Below are 21,567 nucleotides of genomic sequence, written 5' to 3' on the forward strand. Positions count from 1 at the left end.
TCCTTATCTTCCCTGCTCAACTTCAACCTCCCCAGATGGCCTGAAACAGATATTTGTTTTCTTTTCAAGGATAGCTTAAGTTTGCATTTTGTGTACCTAATTGACAATGCCGCGCGTTCCGTTCGTTGGTAGGCTGTTTTGGTACGTCCCAAACTGGATCATCAATTGACACTCGTCCGATAGTTCGACCTTATTGTGGTTCCTTGCAGCTAATCGATTTTTGTGGATAAGGGCCGAGTACCTAGCTCTCTTTGCTTCACTCTGCCTTATATTTGTTGAGGGAGTCTTACGCTTGATTACGCTGTGTCTTCGTAAGTACTCGGCTGGTTTTTAGCAGAGATGTTTCGCAGCTAATTCGAAACTCAAGCTGAATCTGTGATTAGATTCTTTTACCGGCAATCAAAGGCGATCTTTAATGCCCTTTCGTCACCGCAAAACAGAGGTGTTCGAAGCAAGCAAAGATCCCAGGCAGAGTCAATAGCTCAGGCTACCGACTTTGCAGAATTGTGCGCTCTGTTTGGTTATGAAGCCGAAGAACACATAGTTCAAACTGGAGATGGCTATCTTCTTGGTCTACATCGGCTCCCTTACCGGCGAGGCGAGGAAGAAGAATATGTCAATGCTGGGGAAAGTAGCATTCGAAAGAAGGTCGTCTATCTTCACCACGGCCTGCTGATGAACAGCGAAGTGTGGGTGTGCCTAACGGAAGAGCAACGGTGTTTGCCGTTCCAACTTGTTGAAAGAGGCTATGATGTCTGGCTGGGCAACAATCGTGGGAACAAATACTCAAAAAAGTCTACGAAATCATCACCGGCGTCTGTCGACTTCTGGGACTTTTCCATCGATGAGTTTGCATTTCATGATATCCCGAACAGTATTGAATATATCTTAGAGGTTACCGAGCAACCTTCACTGTCATATGTTGGGTTTTCACAAGGAACCGCTCAAGCATTCGCAGCGTTATCCATTCATCCCACACTAAATCAGAGAGTTAACGTTTTTGTGGCACTGGCGCCGGCAATGTCGCCTGCAGGGCTGTACAATGGTATTGTGGATTCGCTAATGAAAGCATCACCGCAAGTTGTCTTTCTTGCCTTTGGACGCAGAAGTATCTTAAGCTCAACTACAATGTGGCAAGCTATTTTATACCCCCCTATCTTTGTGCGGATTATCGACATTTCACTTCGAATGCTTTTCAACTGGACAGGTGAAAATATCAGCCAGCCACAGAAACTGGCAGCTTATCCTCATTTGTATTCATTCACGAGCACAAAGTCTGTTGTTCACTGGTTCCAAATCATTCGCAACAGAGCGTTTCAAATGTATGACGACGAAATAGGAGGACCGCTGGCCGTCGGCACCAATAGCCGCTACTACAAACCCGTCAGATATCCTACCAAGAATATCAAATCGCCTATCGTTCTTCTATATGGAGGTAGTGACAGTCTTGTCGATATTGGAGTCATGCTCCGCGAACTGCCAAGACGAACTATCGTCAAAGCAATCCCTCGATATGAGCACCTCGACTTTCTTTGGGCCACAGACGTCGATCAGCTTGTATTCCATCACGTATATGAAGCACTTGACCGACATTCTGGCAGACACTCAACTGTTAGCGGCATCCCGACCAACTTGCGTGTTGGGAACCAACGCAACGGTGAAGTTGTTGCTAGAAAGGCCAATATCCAAGGAAGCTCCATGACTACTACATCTAAGAATAGTCCAAACCCCGCAATTTCAAACAATGGTTTACCAAGGGCTTTAATTCATCGAGATGAGGATGGGCGAATTAAATTCGAGCAAGGCATGGGAGAACATCGATTTTGATGTGTTGTCGTAAACATTGAAAACTTAGTGAAGTGTCGGAATATATGTGTTTATAGACTACGATGTTTACTTCACCATTGTATATATTGTCTCATTTCAACGCTGATACCTCAGATATGCATGTGCCATACATTCAACTTCACAAACACCATCGCAATGATATTTCCCGATCATGGTACTTCTCTAACCAAATATTATCCAAAACCACCCCACCTTAGAGTTCTTTCGCCTTGTAGTCCCTTCTGTCTCTCATCGGAAGACGAAAACTCTCGAAAAACGCAGTCTTCGAGTCAGTGCTTACTCACTCCTCGATACTTACTCGAAGTCGTCCCGGCCTTTTTGATTCCAGACTCGTGCGGTCCATAAGCGGCGTTTCCGCGTCTGGCAACAGCACGGTTTGGTGGACTTGGAGCGCGTCTTTGTGCTTCATCCTGGCGAACGGTATTTTCGTAGTCATCTATAGGACGGTCGTCACCTAGAACACGACCGAAAGCCTTTTTTGGGATTGGATGGTCATCCTCGTGGGAATTTTTAAGCATTATGAATGTGTTTATTGGGTTATCCCCGGAAATTCTTAACTAAGAGTGTGACGGTTCTTGGCAGGAAAGTTTATTGAAAGCAAGTTTCCCAAATACTTGGTGAATGCTAAGTAGCTTGCTTGTTCGGGTGGCGATGGCAAATCTGACGTGACGCATCATGATGCAATAGTTATCACTTTTACAAGTCCATAAATAGCGGACTGCCAAGATTTCTGGTCGTACTAATTGATATCCGAATTGTGGAAGCTTTAGGCTCGTGAAGTTTCTGAAGTTGTCGGGGGCAGCTGGGGTCTGGAGACGGGATCAATGAGCGCCACCGTACGATATTTCTTTGAATTGATATCTAGGATCTTATATGATTACTGCTATTTTGGACTAGATAAAATACCCATCGTAGAGCAAGGATATTATTGAATCTAGTACCACGTAGTCAACGTTTGAATATGACGTGCGTATGTGAGCTTCGTGGGTTTGGTTGGCTTATCAACCGCGCAACATCCCTTGAGTGCGCTGCCACTTGCTTTTCTGCGTATATCCGACATATATATAGAATTAAATAGATAGAGTGAAGACTTTAATGAACGAGAAGACGCTATTGGTCAGCCGGTGCTTGGGCCAGAGCGCAGGAATGCCAAATTATTTTTTGATACTTCTGATACTGGCTCGTGAAGCTCCCTGCGCAGTAATGCATAGGAAGTAAAACGTCGTATTCTTACTACTTCAAGTAGTTACAACGGCCCATTGGATGATGGGAAAGGTAAATAAGGTCTGGCATGCGCACATCTTACAGGGAGGCAGCCTGAAGCGGCTGGGCAAGAAATGGGCTTTGCAGGTAGGTTCTCATGCCGAAGATCGCAGCGGGTTACAAAGTATTTGATAAGACGTATACGCCTGCAGGCCGGGCGAATAGTGCGGCCAGTAGCAGCACGTGCGGCACGAGGAATGCAAATCCAGTTGGAGGCAGCATTTCCGCTTGATACATACACTCTAAGCATAGTACGTACTAGTAAGTAAGTACTAGTGCTAGTCGAGCGCATTAATCGCATCGGGCTATAATTACCATTATCCACTCAATCTTAGGCTTTTGAGTCCTGGCTGCCCTATGACGCCGGTTTCGATCTTCAACCCCGCGAAAAATTTTCATCTGGTTTTCTTGCCCTGCTGCACTCTTGATAATGCTGCGACCGCTTAATCTGGCATATAATCATTGATTTCGAGCTGACGATCAGTGATGCCTTCGGTCGGTGATCATGCAACTGGAAATAGGAATACACCATGAAGTTCGCCAAGTGCGTAAACGCGGATAGTCCCTGTGCCACCCGGATCGTTAACTAACCATGTGTGCCTCAATTGTAGGGAGCTTAATGAGGAACTAGTTCCGGAATGGCGTGTCAAGTATCTGGATTACAAGGTAGCGTCTAGTTCGATGGCTTAATACATCTAACATCGCTGACATGATTCTGCACCCAGCTCGGCAAGAAGAAGGTCAAGGCCATTCGACGAGCGCTTCAGAGAACTAATCGGACCCCGACTCGTCGCCCGGACACTTACTACGAGACACCATCCCAAGACCTACAGCCGAATGCTTCAACCTCAGCCACGCGCTTTCCATTGAATTATAATGGATCGCCCTCTGCGCACATGCCCGAGCAGCTGCCGCTCAGGACTCCCGGGTCTCGTTTCTCCAACACGATAGGGGGCTATGGTAGCATTGTTTCCGAGCCACCTCTCGAAAATGTGACTCGCCTCCCTTCGCTTCAATTGCCTGATCCTGCGATTGACCCGGATCGCGCTGGGACACAGCAGAAGCATCAACAGAGACTACTGTCTAATACCGACCAAAGTCCACTCCCACGGCAGGGGACATCTGATCGCCCTGTGAAACCACCCCCATACTCGGTAATTAACAATAAAGGAAACCCAAAGAGGCTATATTCAACCGGCGATGTGCCGTCGAAAACTGCGAAATTCTTTAAGAGGGTCTTTACTAGTGGTGATTTGGAATCCTCCGGGAGGAGCTATCAAAGCAGTATCTCCGATGAGGTAACAGAAAAGGAGGACGAGTTTTTTGAGTTTTTGGATTCGGAATTGAACAAGATCGAATCTTTCTATAAAGAGAAGGAGGTGGAAGCAACCCACCGACTACAGGCGCTTCGCCAACAGTTACATATGATGAGAGACCAGAGAACGGCGCAAATGATGACCGCAAAACGGGCAAAGTCTCCGGAAAGAGACAGAAGTCAGCCCAATAGCTATCTGAACGTGATCCCAAACACAAAATGGGCACATGCTATAGTTGGGAAACAACATTTTGGGAAGAATTCTCGTGCCCTGGCTACTCTACAGACCCCCAAAACACCAGGACCGATGGATCCTCAATCCATTATTGGACGACGGGACTTTGTTCAACGTCCAGAATCAGTCAATGTGCCATATCGCAGCGCTAAGAGAAAGTTAAAGCTTGCTTTACAAGAGTTCTATCGCGGTTTGGAACTATTAAAGTCATATGCCTATCTCAATCGTAAAGCTTTTCGGAAAATCAATAAGAAGTTCGACAAGTCCATCAACATGCGGCCTACCCTGCGATACATGTCTGAGAAAGTTAACAAAGCTTACTTTGTGCAGAGCGAAGTAATCGAAGGGCATATGGTAACTGTAGAGGATCTCTACGCTCGTTACATTGAAGGCGGAAATAGGAAGATTGCGGTTACTAAATTACGTGGGAAGAATCACTCGCATGATTTCTCGCCAAATACGTTTCGTATCGGCATGTTACTCGCTGCAGGATTTGTCAGTAGTATCCAAGGCTTGATTTTGGCCATTAGGTTGCTTGGCGATACCGATAATACAGTTCGATTGAACACCTCCTATTTGCTGCAGGTAAGTCATCTAGGGGCTCTTCATGTTGTCAATAAGCTAAGTCAAGTATAGATTTACGGAGGATATTTTTTGATTGTCTTCCATTACATGTTATTCTGTTTGGATTGCATGATTTGGACTAGAGCAAAAATAAACTACGCCTTTGTTTTTGAATTTGATACGCGGCATGTCCTGAATTGGCGTCAGCTGGCTGAGGTACGCAAACTCCTGTCATTGCTATCTTTTTACTAAAATTGCAGGCAGATACCTTCACTCTTCTTCCTTCTGCTTGGTTTATTTATGTGGATAAACTTTTCTTGGGTCAACAACATGTTCATATACTATCCCGTAATACTAATTTTCATCACCGTGCTGGCCCTCTTCTTTCCCTTCAGAGTTTTCTATCACCATAGCCGATCTTGGTGGGCCTTTTCAAACGTATGTAACAAGCATTGATTTTTGGGAGAGGCTTTCATCTAATATTTGTACAGTGGCGCCTTCTGCTTGCCGGACTTTATCCAGTCGAGTTTCGAGACTTCTTCCTTGGCGACATGTATTGTTCCCAAACATATGCTATGGGGGTATGTTCAATTTATACACATCTATGGGAACACTTTATTAACATTTCATTTAGAATATCGAGTTATTCTTCTGTCTTTACGCAACGGCGTGGAATAACCCACCGACATGCAACTCTTCAAACTCTAGACTACTAGGTTTTTTTACCACATTGCCCGCAATCTGGCGTGGCTTACAATGTCTTCGACGGTATCGTGATACAAAGAACATATTTCCTCACCTGGTCAATTTTGGAAAGTACACCTTCAGCATACTGTTTTACATGACTTTGAGCCTATACCGAATCGACAAACAAATAGGCTATCAGGTTCCATTCATTGTCTTTGGCGCAGCAAATGCAATCTATTGCTCGATTTGGGACATTGCGATGGACTGGAGCTTGGGTAATGTCTATGCGTCACATACTTTGCTACGCGATATCCTGGCATTCCGTCGAGCCTGGCTATATTACGTAGCCATTGTCATCGACGTGGTTATACGATTCAACTGGATATTTTATGCTATTTTCATCAACGATATCCAACACTCTGCTTCCTTGAGTTTTTTCGTGAGCTTGACTGAAATTTGTCGAAGAGGCATCTGGACAATATTCCGTGTTGAGAACGAACACTGCACCAATGTGCACATGTTCCGTGCACTACGAGATATTCCTCTCCCATACCAGGTGGAAGAAGAGATGGGAGAAACTCCAGCAGGTGCACTAGATGGAGAACAGGGTGAGGAAGAACAACCGATTGCGCAAGGGAACGCTCCTTCGCCTCTCCCGGCTGCTGATGATGTTGATTTGGAAGCATCACTAGCGAAGACACTAGCATTACGCGCGCGTCGTCCCACGTCAAGTCGAGCGATGAGTCGCGTGGGTACACTCATGGCCACCGCCCATTCTCAAGACTTCCAGCGCAGGCGGCCTACAGACCCGCTGGGTGGTCCCGCTGGCGGATCCGCGTTCCACGATTTGGATGATACAACCGACGAGGAAGACGAAAAGGAAGATGAGTCCCCATCGAGGGAGGAGCATAGCTTCCTAGATTCTGATATACCAGACCCTCCGGTAGACCGGAACAGTCCTCACAGCCAGGAACACTAATTTCTCATTACCCTCATGGTCTAATTCGCTATACAGTAATAGACCTCTACATTACGATTTCATGTTATACCAGCCTTGCTATATCTGTATGAATGAGGCGATGGGACGTTATTCCTAATTCAGTTTTTGCAAACAGAGTATAATGACTCTAGTATCGAGTGATACACTGTATATATACTATCTTTTACGTTATTGATTGCTCGGGCTTACCAGTTCACAAACTAATTTAAATATCCTCATAATCCCAGCCTTCTGAAAAGCCGATATAACCTGACCTTCAAGCTCCCGCAGTGTTATGTGAAGGTTGGCAATAGAACGTGATACCCTACGCGGGAAGGACTCTGGTATATATTGCCTATTCAGGTTAGGAACATTGGTATCCCGCATGACATCACGGGATCTTATTAATCACGTGACTGTGCCGCCACTGTGACAGTAGGCTGACGCCGAAACGCCTGACTGCATTCCCTCCCTCACTTCAGTTTGTCTTTGTCAATCCAACCTCGTAGAAGGGTAAATAACAGCAGAAGAGATGGCTGCGAATGCACGATACCAACCCGCGCCTCAGCGAGACTCGTTTGAAGAGCCTGCTCAAGCTCCTCCGGCATACGGCTCCTACGACTCTACTGCAGCCACTGAGCCGCGATCTGAGGACGACAATGTTCCAGATGACTTCAAGGTACGTTTATACCAGGTGATATTCACGACGAGATGATACTAACAACATCTACTTTCAGTTCGGAGGAACTGTTGCGGAGGGCACCCTCCCCATCCGGATGCAGTTCATCCGTAAGGTGTATTCTATCTTGTAAGTAGACCAACCATCCATTATCGATCGACCGACAGTTACTAATATATTTTCCAAACTAGGACTGTCCAACTTCTCTTAACCACCGTTCTTAGCGGAATCTCGTTTTTCAGTGACTCCTATCGTACATGGATTCAGTCTCACTTCTCGCTCATGATCGGATCTCTTGTTGGCGCTATTGCTTTTATGTTCCTCACCTACTGGAAACGCAAAAGCTACCCGGCCAATCTTCTATTCCTTTCTGGATTTACCGCATTGGAGGCATACTCGATCAGTGTCGTGACTTCGTACTACGATGCACGCATTGTCGTGCAGGCGCTCATCATCACCCTGGGCATTTTCGTTGCCTTGACTATTTTCGCCTGCCAAACCAAGTATGACTTTACACACTGGATGCCGTACCTGTGCGGGGGTCTTTGGTTGCTCATAATTTTCGGCTTCATGGCTGCTTTCTTCCCGTACAATAGCTCCGTCGAGCTTGTTTATGGCGGTGTCGCGGCATTGATTTTCTCGGGTTATATTTTAGTTGACACCCAGCTGATCATGCGGCACTACCACATCGAAGAGGAAATTGCCGCTGCGATTTCTTTGTACCTGGACATTATCAACTTGTTCCTCGCCATACTGCGTATCTTGAACTCGCAGCAGAACAACTAGAGAAACTGATGACAAGATGCGAGGTGCAATACACACCGGCTGCTAACGTGGATATTGAAGACTCAAAACAAGATGACACCTTCGTCAACATATGGTTTTTATGCTGCAGTAGTTATATGCTTGGGCACTTGTCCATACGGCCGAATTAATCTTCATTCCTTCCATTCATTTAGTTGCCCTTTTGAGAAGCATATATATAGTTCTATTGCAATTAGTACAATGCCGATACAAGTTTCTTCTATATGTGCAACCCCCAATAAAAGCAAAGCCTTCAAAGTCACTGGACCCAACTTACAATGTTGGTTATCCGTCATCAACGAATGTGGAAATTGCCATTCAATACATACATATCAGTAATCAATCACTTTACTCTATCAAATTGATACAACGAACGAGTGTTTCAAGAGTGTAAACATGTATAATCAATAGCCGAATAAAAATAGACGCCTGCACGTAAAAATAATCCACTACAACCAAACTCACCAACTAGGAACAACGATTCCTACCCGCTTAATGAGATAATGTAAGCATATTAAGAGCTAGAGAGAATAACAAAAGTATATATACAAAATAATGGTCATGATACGGAACATCGTCACGCGCGCTCAGAAAACGAAGAGCAATATCTAGTCAAATGTTATATTATGACTCTTTGGAAACGTGGAAAAACGTATTCATGACGAGACAGACAACCATCACGACGATACCGTATACTGTCAAAGCAAGACTGAGTTTTCGAAGAAGATTCTTTCGTTGGTGTCGAGTGCCGCCCAGAATGGCGCTGGATGTGAGGATTCCACTTCCGCTCAAGAGACTTTGGTGATCTTCGCCGGATACACCATCGTCAGAGATTGTATCGTCGTCTGCCTCGTCGTCTTCTTTCATCAATTGTTGGTGTGCGGCCGATTCGGGAGAAGATATTTTATAGTAAAACAGTCCAGGCAGAATGAAACTGATGCTTGTACTGCCCGTGCTACCCACGTATGCCAGAACAGCCTCAAGGGATGACACAGTCATGGCAGTAATGAAGCTCAAAACTATGATGCTAGTCGTGATGGCTGCAAAACGAAGGTCACTCATGGGTTCAGGACTGCGGTTTGCTCGGGGTAAAAGAGGGAATCGATGAGGCGAACCATCATTGGCATTAGCTACCTTTGGCGCGGGGCGCCATTTCAACACAGCATCCATTGATGCGCGGCATGGATGAACCTGTAAAGGATAGGAGAACATGACAAGCACAACAATCGCTGCTCTCCCAATAGTTGCGGATACCGATGTTGGGTACATCCCCACAATATTTCCTCCAATGCTATTTCCGAAAGAAAGGTAGCCGGTGATCGCAACGAGGATATATATGAAAGCTGCGCTGCCGATGCTGGCGAAAACAACGCTAGTGGTCTGGAAGTGGCTGTTGTCTCGAATTTCGTTCAAAACGGAGAACATCTATTGTCGTTAGCTACATCTCAAACATTTATATGGGAGACATACGTTCTGATGGCATGTATATGCAAATACAATGACAGGAAAGCTGCTGAGAGCCGGGGCAATTCCTGCCCATTGGATAATGCGAATAGGACCCCGATCAGCCATCGTATCCCCCTTGCCAAAATGATAGACGACTAGTATAACCAGGTATCCAATCGAGATTAAGGCAATGACGCTTGTATACTTCAGAGAATCCAGACGACGGAGGAAAGACAAGGGAATGACGATAAGCCTGTGGCTTGATTAGTGGCTGCAACGTGGCATATCTGTGCAGGCACTCACATGAAGGCAGTTATCCAAAAATGACGGTCTACCAAGAACTCGCTTGCCGGTGTACCACCGACAAATCCTTCAACTACCCCGGGCATCAGATCACCAATTATAATCAGATAGCTCACGCCGACTCCGAAGCATTTGATCGCGATCGCAGCATCGAAAATAACGGCTGCATTAGGATATGAAATTTGAGAGAGTGCGAAGAAGGAAGCAGAGCCTCGATCTAGATATTGTGCACATCGCGCTTGTAGGTACAGCCCGAAGGCCGCCGCCGCTCCCGACCAGATGATCACCAATATACCAAGAACGATTCCCATATGTGCGACGGCGAGGGGCATGGCGAGAACACCGGCGCCGACGACTAGATTATAATTAGAGTCCGATTCATGGAATCATGGAGCCAGCGTCGGCTTACTTGTATTCACGAGATTTATAACACTGCTTATCCAACTGGCGGAACCTTGAAAAACGTCTCGCTTTCCTCGTCGCCTAGAAAGCAGGCCATGTCAGCTTTGGACCACTGTAAAGACTTGCACTTCAATAAATACCTTCGACCTCTATGCGCGCCCATCGTCGCAGAGGCGGCGCTGACTGGGTCGCCTTCCATCACCATGTCTTTGCACACGAATTCTATACAGTGTTCGGTCGGAACGTCACCAAGAAGAACAGGCGGCAAAAAAAGAGCATAACATAATATCAATATGCACCAATGGGCCAGAAAACAGCACTGTGCAAGACCCGTGGTCGAAAGTGGGTTCTGGAGGTACAAAAGATGAGAAAAGAGAGAGGATGAGTGTACATGCATTCAGCCAGATCGACACAGGCAGCTGCGGGCACGGGCGCTAGCGGCCGGAGAAACATCAGCCGTGCTGCGTCCTTTTTTAATATTTACTGGCCTCAACCTCTACATTATTATTATTATTGTGGTTGTTGCAACTTGCCAGTGTGCTTTGCTGCCCACCAGACGAGATTGTCCACTTTAAAATATTGACTATATTGATGCTGACTAGCATTATCTGGTATCGACGGTGTGTCACGCAACAGCGCAACGCTCATAGCTTGGCTTTCCCCCAGCCATCCCCAGACAACAGGCTATAGATCTCATTTTCTACAGCCTTCATGTCAGTGACTGTATTTCCAGCCCGACCTGCTGGGCCAGGGTCATTGAATGCATTCACCACACGGACAGTCTTTGAAACTTCCAAGATGGTCCCGCCCTGGACAGGGAACAGCGGTCCCTGTCCACCATGGTCCCCGATAACCTCGTTTACCTCGTCTTGTTGAATGAGGGCAAGCATTACCTCGCCAACTTCTTCAGCAGTGACCCATTCATCTTGGCCTTCTTTGATCATCTTTAGTTTCTCGGGGTGTTCTGTCCATAACGGAGTTTTAATCACGCCTGGCGCCACGGCTGTGACTCGTATGCCAAACTGACCGTCCAATTTACCCAAAGATCGCACTAAACCACTGATGCCATGCTTCGTCGCAACATAAATAGGAGCTGCCAGCGCTGGGTTTTGACCGGCAATGCTAGATATATGAATGATATGCTTGCGACTCGAGGATTTTCGGTGGCGCAAGAAATGTGAAATCGCTAGCTGAGTCACTCGGATTGGATGGGTTAAGTTGATATCGAGTAAGGCATATCGGCCCCCTAGCGGCGTATCTCGACTCTCCGGAGATCCAGGCGGCCGCCAGAAGTTGCTCCAATGCTATAGGCAACGTTAGAAATATCCATTCTTCCACTGCTCGTTCACAGCCGCATAGAATACCCACCTCTTCATAAACCCCCGCACCAGGGCAAACAATGTCAATTTCTCCAAACTCTCTCTCTGCCACCGCAAACATCTGCTCTAGTTGAGCCCAGTCTGTGACATTGGTTTTCTGGAAGACAGCTCTGGCGGAGCCTGAACGACTCGAGTATTTGTCTACTACGACCCGAGCTTCAGGCCGTAACGCAAGATCTGCTATAAGAACATTGCAGCCATTGGCCAACAGTAACGTCGCAAAGGCGAGATTGATTCCTTTCGAAAGCGAATAAATGTCAGTCGGATGATACCGATCTAATTCTACAACACGGCCTTGTATTTACCTGAACCTGCACCAGTAACGATGGCAGTTTTGCCTTTGACGGGCTGGGTGATCGACATGATGAATTTAGACAGCGGAGAAAGTCTCATAGAGATTTAGAGAGACAAGAACGAGGCCAATCTTGACCCTTTATAACAGCAAGCTAACATCGTTCTCTTGACCGAGTCGAAGGGAAACTATACCGAAATGCGGGGGATCTTGATGACTGGCACGGCAACTTATCCGGGCGGGGAAGGAAAAGCCGACATCGACATTCCTATTAAAATTAGGCTAATAGAGCTTTGTGGGAAACAGAGTTGGAAAAAAGGCGATCGCTAGTGTGAAGAGAAGCCGGAATGACTCCGATAACACACTCTTTTCTGGTAGATCTGCTGATATCAGTCCCCAACTAAAAAAGGACTAGACTTTCATGATGCTGCGAGCGGAAGATATGCCTCATTCGGAAGGGGAGGCTAACCTTAAAGGGAAATTTTGCGACCAGACGGATTAATCTGATAACCTGATCAGTTCGACCCAAGTATAAATAGCACCCTCTGTTACGGAACTTCAAGATTCCCAACGTGACTCAGTCTCATTTTGCCTGATATATACATGTCAAAATGTTAGAGCTTCTTCCTAAAAGCTTTGCGCGGAAAATGACGACTGCAACAACGTCATCGACTTTAACCAAAGCTGTTGGAGACATCTCATCTGTCTTTCCCAGTCTTCAGCCTGACTACAAACCAGAGCCCTTACCTCCTCGCTTTCAAACTCTAAAGTCGAAGTTCTTCAACAAAAATGAACATGACTTGAAGGAGAGCTGGAGCAGATTGCTTCCCAGCCTGAAAGAGGAAGTTGAGAAAATCAAAGACCTCGGCAGCGATGTATGCTCTTCCTTGAAATCACTATGTTAAAGGTATACTGACTCTTATAGATAATCCCGTCAGTTTTATTTTCCGATCTTGTTGCCGGCAAGGTACCAGAATCGAAAATTGCCGAAATAAGACACCGCGGCTCAGTGGTGATTCGCAATGTTGTCCCCCGATCCACAGCCCTAGAATGGAAATCGAGAACAAAAGAATATATTGCTGCCAACAGGGATAAAGTGAATGCCTTTCCTTCAGATTCTCCTGCCGTTTATGAGCTTTACTGGGCCCCAGCTCAAACAGAGGCTAGAGCACACCCGAACATGCTAGAAACCCAGCGCTTTCTTCAAAGTTTATGGCATTCATCAGACCCAAATACGCAGCTCTCTGTCACCACTCCGCTCACATATGCTGATAGACTGCGAATCAGGCAGCCTGGGGACTCCAAGTTCACTTTAGGACCCCATGCGGATGGTGGATCACTCGAGAGATGGGAAGATCCTGAATACTCAAAAGTATACAGCAAGATTCTTGAAGGAAAATGGGAAGAATATGACGCATTCGACGCCAGACACAGAGTCAAGGCTAAGATGGACTTGTACAATGGAGCCGGTGCCTGCTCGATGTTACGATTCTTTCAAGGCTGGCTGGCCATGTCTGACACAGGTCGCGGGGAAGGTACTCTGCAAGTATGCCCAATGATTACCCACAGCACCGCCTACACCATACTCAGACCTTTTTTTGATGTAAATTCATCACTCCCGAATCTCGACGCCACATTCCCAGGTTCAGTTCCAGGGGCGTGTCAGGAGTATAACCCAGTAACGCACCCGCACCTGGAGCTCCTGGAAACCATGGTCTCCGCACCACGTGTCGAGCCTGGAGATTTCGTGGCGTGGCATTGTGACGCATTGCATTCGGTGGATAAAGAACATCATGGTACTGGGGATTCTAGTGTGCTCTACATTCCGGCTACCCCTCTGTGCGAAATGAATGTTGAATACCTCAAAAGGCAACGCGAAGCAGCTCTACAATATTCACCGCCTTGGGATTTCCCGGGAGCCGGTGGCCCTGGAGAAAGTGGATATAAAGGAGCTGTGGACTGGTCTTCTGTGAATCCTGACGGGCAGCGAGCGATGGGGATGGGATCACGTAGGTGGGAAGTAACGGAGGACATGAGTGAAGGTGAGAAAAAAGCTATTGAGAAGGCGAATATGATGTGTTTTGACAAATAGGCTGAGAAAATTATAACATCTATGTATAACCATTTCCTGTTAATATTGAGTGTTACAAGGTCGATTGAAATGTCAGCCAGTATGCCAGCTTTGACAGAGTAATAATGGAAGAAGTAGTACATATCTAGTTGTGTAATGGTGTGGTTTACTACTTTATAAAATGGACTGTCTTGTTGATATTTTATTTTCCATTTAAAATCAAATCTGTGACCATTATTTCGTCGTTTCGAGTCATTTTATTCCAATTCTTTACGTGTACTTGTCACTTTTGTGGTTGTTACATGTAGCCTATTAGTGATGTAAAGTTTCAATGTATATTTAGCAGTTTACATGTATTTATCAAGGGTATATCTACGAAATGAATTGTGTTATTTACTTTTTTGTCATATTTTTGTGTCTTTCTTTGCGTGTCATCGAGGGTAGATCACTTCTCGATCTCGGTCTTCACCCACTTCTCCAGACCACCCCTAGCAATGATCTCCTGCACATTGGGAGGCAGTTCGCCAACCTTTTGGCTCCACGTCTCCCCATTGTCCTCAGTGACAACGACCTTGCTCCTACGTACATCCCACAGGAACTTCCACCCCGTGCGGCGCGTGAGCTGAGCGTCGGCGCCATCACTGCCCTTGCTAAAGCGCTCGCGCAGACGCTGCACAAGGCGCGGCACCTCGACGCCCATAAGCGCGTTGTTGATGCTGTTACGGCCGAAGATGTTACTAAAGGATCCCGCGACGACGAGCGGAATCTTCTTGGCGAGGATGGCAGTCGCGGCCTGCTCGCGCGAAGAACCACATCCGAAGTTGAAGCCCCCGACTAGCACATCCCCTGCGCGAGCGATGTCCTTGAAGGATGAGTCATAGTTCTCCATACATACCTCGGCCATATTCTCGGTTGTAATGTTGTCTTGATACGTGTAGCGGCCTACAGGAAGAAACGGTTAATGCGAAGATGTATAAGGGCTCACTTGGGGATCAACGACTTACCAGGGTAAATCCCGTCTGTGTTTATGTTGTCAGCATCGCAGAAGACAATCTCGCCCTCGATCTTCTCAGGGAACCCTGGCAGGATGTCGGTAAGGGTTTCCTCGGCGTCGTTGATCGTAGCCCCGGTAGAGTCGGCCGCAGAAACGCCCTCGGCATCGACAATCATTCTCTCGGCTTGGGCGATAATCTTGTCCAAAGCATCCTCCACGCTCTTGGCCTTGTCAACCTCAAAGTCACCGCTGCCTTCACCGATGATGACCTTCTCCACGCCGTCGGGCTTCTGATACCACCCAGGACCGACAATGTGGCCATGCAGGGCGCTGGCGGCGACAACCTCGGGACTAGCGAGATATGCGTTCGCTTCTTTGGCGCCCATCCTTCCCGGAAAATTTCTATTAGAGGCACTGATACCCACCTCACCAGGTTCGAGGAGACCGGTTCCCAATCCGATACACGGGCCACAGCCTGAGGGTAGAGCCTTTGCGCCTGCGTCCAGGAGGACTTGCCAGTCGCCAGCATCTTCCGCGATCTGTTGTTCAGCTAGGGAGGCGGCGGCGATGTATAAGTGAACACCAGAGGCAATCTTAGGCGTGACACCATCCTTAGCAGCCTCGCGAAAGACGCGGGCGGCAGCCGCTATATCGGAGGAGCGTGAATTGGTACAGGATACCAGATAGGCCTTGTTGATGGGGATCTTCTTCGCCTCAAGATCGCGGAGGGGGGTAGCCACTTTCACGCTGTTAGGGCCGGAGACAAACGGGGATAGGGAGCTCAGAGATAAATAGAGTGACTTGGCATAGGTCGCACCAGGGTCAGCAGTAAGCGGGTTTTCGATCAGATCGTTGATTCGGTCGTGATTGAAGCGGCCTTTGGCCCCAAGTTCCGGGTTTAGCATGGCGGACGTGGTGGCCTTGGCTCGTAACCAGTTGATTAGGACAGAGTCAATGGGGAAGAGTCTGTCATGCGAATTAGTTAGATCAAGAATATGTTATCTCAGGCATGATTACGCACCCACTAAGTGCACCCCACTCCGTTGTCATGTTGGCAATGGTAATACGTTCATCGATAGAAATGCTGCGCATCGTCTGTTCTGAACCGGTAAATTCAATGCTATGGTTGAGTACATCGTCCTGGTTGAAGAGACCGCACAAGGCGATAATAACATCCTTGCCCGTGACGCCTGGAGGGAGGACGCCTGTCAGGGTGACTTTGACGACAGGTGGGATCTGCCACCAGGTCCGGCCCGTGGCCCAAATACTCGCGGCGTCTGTTCGAACGATTGGGGTACCGAGTGAGCCAATCGCTCCATAAGAATTAGAGTGAGAGTCAGAAGCAACGGTCATAGTTCCTGGCCAAGTATAACCCTCCTCAATCATTATTTGATGTCCAATCCCATGGCCTGCGGGGTAAAAATCGACGCCATGCTTGCGAGCAAACTCCTCGATCTGATTGTACTTTTTAAGATTGGACTCGGATTTATTTTGGACGTCATGGTCGAGGGTCTGTCATGCATGAGGTTAGCGCTGGCGTTTTGTATTGAATAGATGAATGAATGATGAGGACGGACCATGACGATCTGGTGATTATCGTGGACCTTAGTGGCACCAATGTCCAAAAACTTTTTTGCAATAGGCCAACTATTGTCATGCGACATGCAGTGATGCGGTGCTATAGATATATAGTTGCCTGATTTGACCTTCTTTCCCTGCGCGAGCCCAATGGCGTAGCGTTGAACGATCTTCTCGGTGAGCGTCTGGGGCGTTGTGGCCACTGAAGCCAGGAGGTCGGAGGAATTGGTTGAATTTTCGACGTGCGAGTGAAAAGTCTGAGGCTTTCTATAGAGGGCGGTGACGGTGTACGAGCGACATGTCGCGGACAGTGAAGGTGGTCGCTGCGTGGTTGCGCGCCCGAAGAGCATGATGTATCTCCTCCTGGTTGCGAGGCCAGCTATCCTGCGCTGTATGGGACCAATGCGTCATTTAAAAGGGCTCTTTGAATAACAATCAATTTCAGCTCTTACCGTTGGTATCATCTTGACGCGTGCCCTTGCGACAAAAACCACGATGCGATGCGCCAAAGAGAGATTTGAAGAGAATCTGGAGAAAAGCTGCATCCGAGGTCGGAACGGGGAAAAGTTTGGGAGATCCGCAATCCGGGAGCTGTCATTGGTCCACACGGTGTCTGCACCATACGTCGTGTTCCTAGCCAACAATCACCTTTTAGGGTAATCGGTGATTACTATGTATTCAATTTTTATCACTATTTTTCATCACCTAAACGTACGTATCTGAATTGCACACAATAGATAGATGTGTAAGGTATACCTGGTATTTTGCATGTATAGACAATACTGGCATTCTCGAAGCTTTGATACAAATTATCCAAAGAAGCGAGGCGAATATTGGCCACCTTGCAAACGGAAACTATAAAACGATCAATCTATCAAGGGAGCTAGAAAAGCGCCTTTTTTATCGAAGGAGTGGGAGGGTAAAGCCTGGATAAGAGCATTTTATATGACGCTCGACCAGGCCGCTTGAAATAGAATGAGGAGTCTGATTTCGTAGTAGAAGAGCTTCGTTGACTGTGAGTTGAAACGGAATGTTTAATTAAGTGAGCGCTAGCATCATCGCGTCTAAATAATAATAAGAATGCTGGACACATGCAGAATCATGGTACGAAGCAAGTGATGGATCTTAAAACTGCGGCTGGAGTTAAAGGCGAGATTGTAGCATTAAATGGCATCACTTGCGGTCATTTTCAGTGTCAATTTCACAGGTCCTCACATTCTATTTGTAAAAAAGTGAACATGAACAATCAATTTATACATCTATATACTAGTGGTTCTCACCTCTTCCATAGCAGATTAATTTGTTTGCTCCGAACCTGAATTATATATTATTAGTTATAAAAAGACGTTGCAATGCGAATCAAAACAGGGGACCTTACCATTGGAGCCAAAAACCACACACCAACTGCAAGGGCCACCACCGTAGCCAGCAATTGCAGCTTTGAGAAGCTGCTTCCGAGAATATCGAACGCTTGACTTGGAGTTGCCCGAGTGCCGAATATATCACCCCCGAAAGCAAAAACCAGGGTAGTGCTCTCCAATAAAGTTGGAGAGGAAATGACCTTTTGGATGCCTGCGACATCCCGCGAATGGGTCAAGTACCATCTGCCGTCAAATTCAAGGTAAGGGCTATATTTGAATAGACCCTCTTCTGTTTCACCCGCAGTGGGATCCCGGCCAACAGGGCGACGAGGGTCGAGGACATTTCGGGGAATACCGACGATCGAGTTCGATGACGGGAGTGTACAGATGAGCTGGCGTACAGTAATGCCTTGGCGAGTCTGTGTTACAGCCATATGCGAAATGGGTTCTGGAATAACAAAGGCCTGAGATAACACATAAGGTCTGGGCAAAGGATTTTCCCCAGAAATACTAGAATAATTTAAAGCGGAGTCCAACGGACCACGGTCGTTAGGAACTGGAGACTCATAGAGTTCCGAAACCACGAGCTGATAACCCTTGGACTCGGAACGGTTCGTCAAATCGGCCCAGAACGAGCATGCAAACCAGTTTTCTGAGATTACAGACGTAATCGGTTGCGTTATGTCAACACCCGTATAGGTGCTAGAGTAGAGAATTATGCCAGAGATCGCATCAAGTAGGTGGAAAGTGACAGAGCTATGTCCTACTGAAGTAACAAGAGCTAGGTTCGGGTTCAAATATTTATAAAGGACTGACCTGTTCCCCAAAACTTTGCCAATAGATGCGACGGGGTCATGGGATGGCCTTGATGTTGCATGAATGACTCGCTCACCGTGGGGGGGTAAGAACTGCCACACTGGGGTTTTGTTATCTCCTAAAATCCATCCAAGAACTCGGCCATCGTCGCTTAGAGTGACTAAGTAATCCGAGCTGTGTAGAGGTTCAGAAGGAGTGCCATCCTTGGCTACACCAATAGTAATGGTGCCTGTGCTGGATTCATCCGGAATATATGCAACAGACTGAACATTGGAGTTACTTTCTTGGTGTGAAATGATCTCCCCAGTTGTCACATTGAGAGAGACAGAGCTTCCATCCTCGATATAGACGGTAGCCAGTTTGAATGCGGTCTTGATGGCTTTGACATTCCAATTCGTCGTATCTGCAACTTTGGTGTTCCAGACAACAGCACCGTGGTTTCCTGTATCAATAGCTATAACACGACCCCTCTCTGTCGCTACTAGAACCAACTTTCGGAGACCAAAACTGTCAAGATTGGTGACTTCAGCGGATATAAAGCTTGTGAAAATACGTCCCGGCAGTTCCTGAAGCCATTTAGGAAGATGTTGGAGATCTCTAGTATGGCGCTTCACGCGATGAATGTAGGCAGAAAGGATATCCTCGTGACCTTCAAGTTCGAGCTCGTGAACGAGTTCCTCGCTACTGTTGGGTTCGGCCCAACCAGCTGCAACTGCACCAAAAAGAGACTCATGCCTAGTCCAGTCGGTTCCACTATTTCGGTTCAATTTCCAATCCCCAGATTCTAGTACGTAGGCGAATCGAACAACAGCCGAAGTCCCTTTACTAACGACCTCTGCAAGAGCATGCTTTATGGTTTCGCCGCTAGAATTTTTGAAAGGCCACCTGCCGAGAACTCCATGTGAGACTGAACCAACAACAGAAACCTCGGAATCGGTAATCCGAGTGAAAAAAACATTCGCGGCTTTGTGGCTGGCGGCGAAGACGGAAATCCCACCCAAACGCGGTAATTGGTAGGCTTTTGAAATGGAAGAGGACTTTAAATCGATATGATAGACCTCTGCCCATGATTCCGTGTCCGTTTCGTAATGGACCAGGAAGTGAGGAAGGCAATTCAGACCCTCGGGCCCGTGTACCGAAATTTTACTGATCTCATCACCAGTAGCGTTTTCAATGTTTAGTGTATTGACGTTCTTCGAACCCAAGATGTTGACCTTCAGAGCTTTGTTGGATTTATCTGCCCACGCAATGAAAGGCGAGGCGGTATTCGCACCAACGTAGAGAATAGATCCGGGCCCAGAAACTTCGCTTTCAGAGCTTAGAACATAATTTCGAGTCTGACGTCCAGTCCGGGAGTCTAAAACTGTCACTCTGATCTTATTGCCTTTAAGCAAAGCCGACTGGAGGGAAATGTAGAATATTTCTGTTGAGGACGAAGACACTTGGAAGGGAACATCTCCGCTATTGTCCGTTAACGAAGGGATAACCAATTGCAGGGCATGCAAGACATTACCTGTCATCCTTATACGCCCACTTAGCCTTCCCTGTAGTGCCGTCTAACCTTTGAACAGTGCTTGTTTTATCTCCAGACAATGCGAGCACATCCCGCACGTCATCAGTTGTGCGGCCATCTTCAAGCTCCAGCAACTCCAAATCTTTCACAACTCCTTCAACTGGCCTCACTTTCCAAGCCAATTTTCCATCTGTTGCCCCCCAGGATACAATTATATCTCCAGCCGCGCTGACGACTGTAGACTCTCCATCACTAGCACGAAGGAATCCTTCACCATGTTTCGCGGTTGTAGTCCAATGTGCTAGGTCTTGCCTCCAAACAATAGTTCCATCTTTCGGGTTCACGGCTGCAACAACTAGGTTTTCTGACACAGTATATAGCAACGAGGCATTCGAAGTAGAGGACGGTCGGTGGAAGAAAGTTGACTGCGAGGATGGGGTACCGAGGAGCTCGTGGTGATAATCGAGATGATTGACTTCATCAGCGAAAATGGCCAACGACTTGGTGGCGCAAGACGCGAGGAGCACCAGCGCTGTTTGAAACCACATCATGGTCCTCTTGTCGCTGTGATCATTCGTTGGTGGCCGCGACAGTCCTAAAAGTGATAATTGTTCAACAGGCCCAACTTCCCGTGATGGTCTGCCCTTATTACCAGAGCTGCTATTGCTGGCATGCCGTACTAGTGGATAGCTTAAATGGGGTTAGCGCCAGCCTATTCTTACGGGACAGTGGGTAATATTCAGATTCTGAAATATCATGACTACTCGACTTGTTCTTGCTTAAATTTCCTCGTCTTAATTATGTTAGTGGTAATATATGATGTAGACGTGTAGCATGTTATTTACTTCATCCATATTGATAGGACTTTGGGCACAACCAAGTAATAGCTAGTACGCCGATTTCTTACGAAAAGCAAGTAGTAGTGACCGTGATATGGCTTTAGATTGGATGCATGTACATGTATGTATATCGTTGCAATAATCTGTATGATTGGGTACCAGACAAGAGAGCCCTCGTCCGGACGTTGGATAGCATCAA

At 47.0% G+C, this 21,567-nt stretch overlaps 9 protein-coding genes across 9 annotated transcripts; 4 read left to right on the top strand and 5 right to left on the bottom strand.

The window, feature by feature from the left end:
* Nucleotides 1-106: 106 nt before the first annotated feature.
* On the top strand, nt 107-1,827 carry BGW36DRAFT_290729 (putative triglyceride lipase-cholesterol esterase; the record flags this gene model as incomplete). Its single annotated transcript, XM_046210779.1, has 3 exons — nt 107-141; nt 232-311; nt 368-1,827. 3 exons carry the CDS (start codon nt 107-109, stop codon nt 1,825-1,827), a joined length of 1,575 nt encoding a protein of 524 aa, XP_046075138.1.
* A 290-nt stretch (nt 1,828-2,117) lies between these two features.
* BGW36DRAFT_289641 (uncharacterized protein) lies at nt 2,118-2,366 on the bottom strand (the record flags this gene model as incomplete). The annotated part of the gene is made up of 1 exon (XM_046210687.1): nt 2,118-2,366. One exon carries the CDS (start codon nt 2,364-2,366, stop codon nt 2,118-2,120), a length of 249 nt encoding a protein of 82 aa, XP_046075139.1.
* Nucleotides 2,367-3,365: 999 nt separating this feature from the next.
* BGW36DRAFT_104964 (putative signal transduction protein Syg1) lies at nt 3,366-7,137 on the top strand. The gene is made up of 6 exons (XM_046209190.1): nt 3,366-3,655; nt 3,723-3,777; nt 3,837-5,246; nt 5,298-5,441; nt 5,717-5,806; nt 5,860-7,137. Exons 1-6 carry the CDS (start codon nt 3,642-3,644, stop codon nt 6,889-6,891), a joined length of 2,745 nt encoding a protein of 914 aa, XP_046075140.1. The 5' UTR covers nt 3,366-3,641; the 3' UTR covers nt 6,892-7,137.
* A 286-nt stretch (nt 7,138-7,423) lies between these two features.
* BGW36DRAFT_394578 (Bax inhibitor family protein) lies at nt 7,424-8,356 on the top strand (the record flags this gene model as incomplete). The annotated part of the gene is made up of 3 exons (XM_046217928.1): nt 7,424-7,570; nt 7,629-7,699; nt 7,762-8,356. 3 exons carry the CDS (start codon nt 7,424-7,426, stop codon nt 8,354-8,356), a joined length of 813 nt encoding a protein of 270 aa, XP_046075141.1.
* A 219-nt stretch (nt 8,357-8,575) lies between these two features.
* Nucleotides 8,576-10,899, bottom strand: BGW36DRAFT_371524 (putative amino acid transporter). The gene is made up of 5 exons (XM_046215381.1): nt 10,666-10,899; nt 10,533-10,606; nt 10,124-10,478; nt 9,845-10,073; nt 8,576-9,799 (listed from the first exon to the last, which is right to left on the bottom strand). The coding sequence occupies exons 1-5, from the start codon at nt 10,728-10,730 to the stop codon at nt 8,999-9,001; spliced, it is 1,524 nt and encodes a 507-aa protein (XP_046075142.1). The 5' UTR covers nt 10,731-10,899; the 3' UTR covers nt 8,576-8,998.
* A 270-nt stretch (nt 10,900-11,169) lies between these two features.
* Nucleotides 11,170-12,267, bottom strand: BGW36DRAFT_290696 (putative short chain dehydrogenase/ reductase; the record flags this gene model as incomplete). The annotated part of the gene is made up of 3 exons (XM_046210776.1): nt 11,170-11,829; nt 11,894-12,141; nt 12,210-12,267. 3 exons carry the CDS (start codon nt 12,265-12,267, stop codon nt 11,170-11,172), a joined length of 966 nt encoding a protein of 321 aa, XP_046075143.1.
* Nucleotides 12,268-12,807: 540 nt separating this feature from the next.
* On the top strand, nt 12,808-14,288 carry BGW36DRAFT_290283 (uncharacterized protein; the record flags this gene model as incomplete). Its single annotated transcript, XM_046210753.1, has 2 exons — nt 12,808-13,071; nt 13,122-14,288. 2 exons carry the CDS (start codon nt 12,808-12,810, stop codon nt 14,286-14,288), a joined length of 1,431 nt encoding a protein of 476 aa, XP_046075144.1.
* Nucleotides 14,289-14,712: 424 nt separating this feature from the next.
* Nucleotides 14,713-17,189, bottom strand: BGW36DRAFT_290765 (uncharacterized protein; the record flags this gene model as incomplete). The annotated part of the gene is made up of 4 exons (XM_046210784.1): nt 14,713-15,209; nt 15,272-16,227; nt 16,283-16,773; nt 16,839-17,189. The coding sequence occupies 4 exons, from the start codon at nt 17,187-17,189 to the stop codon at nt 14,713-14,715; spliced, it is 2,295 nt and encodes a 764-aa protein (XP_046075145.1).
* A 395-nt stretch (nt 17,190-17,584) lies between these two features.
* BGW36DRAFT_371532 (uncharacterized protein) lies at nt 17,585-21,161 on the bottom strand. Its single transcript, XM_046215382.1, has 4 exons — nt 20,530-21,161; nt 18,218-20,477; nt 18,120-18,154; nt 17,585-18,057 (listed from the first exon to the last, which is right to left on the bottom strand). Exons 1-4 carry the CDS (start codon nt 21,078-21,080, stop codon nt 18,051-18,053), a joined length of 2,853 nt encoding a protein of 950 aa, XP_046075146.1. The 5' UTR covers nt 21,081-21,161; the 3' UTR covers nt 17,585-18,050.
* Between the last annotated feature and the right edge of the window lie 406 nt (nt 21,162-21,567).

The sequence above is a fragment of the Talaromyces proteolyticus genome (genome assembly GCF_021365285.1).
Source record: "Talaromyces proteolyticus strain PMI_201 chromosome Unknown BGW36scaffold_3, whole genome shotgun sequence".
NCBI classification, from domain to species: Eukaryota; Fungi; Ascomycota; class Eurotiomycetes; order Eurotiales; family Trichocomaceae; genus Talaromyces; species Talaromyces proteolyticus.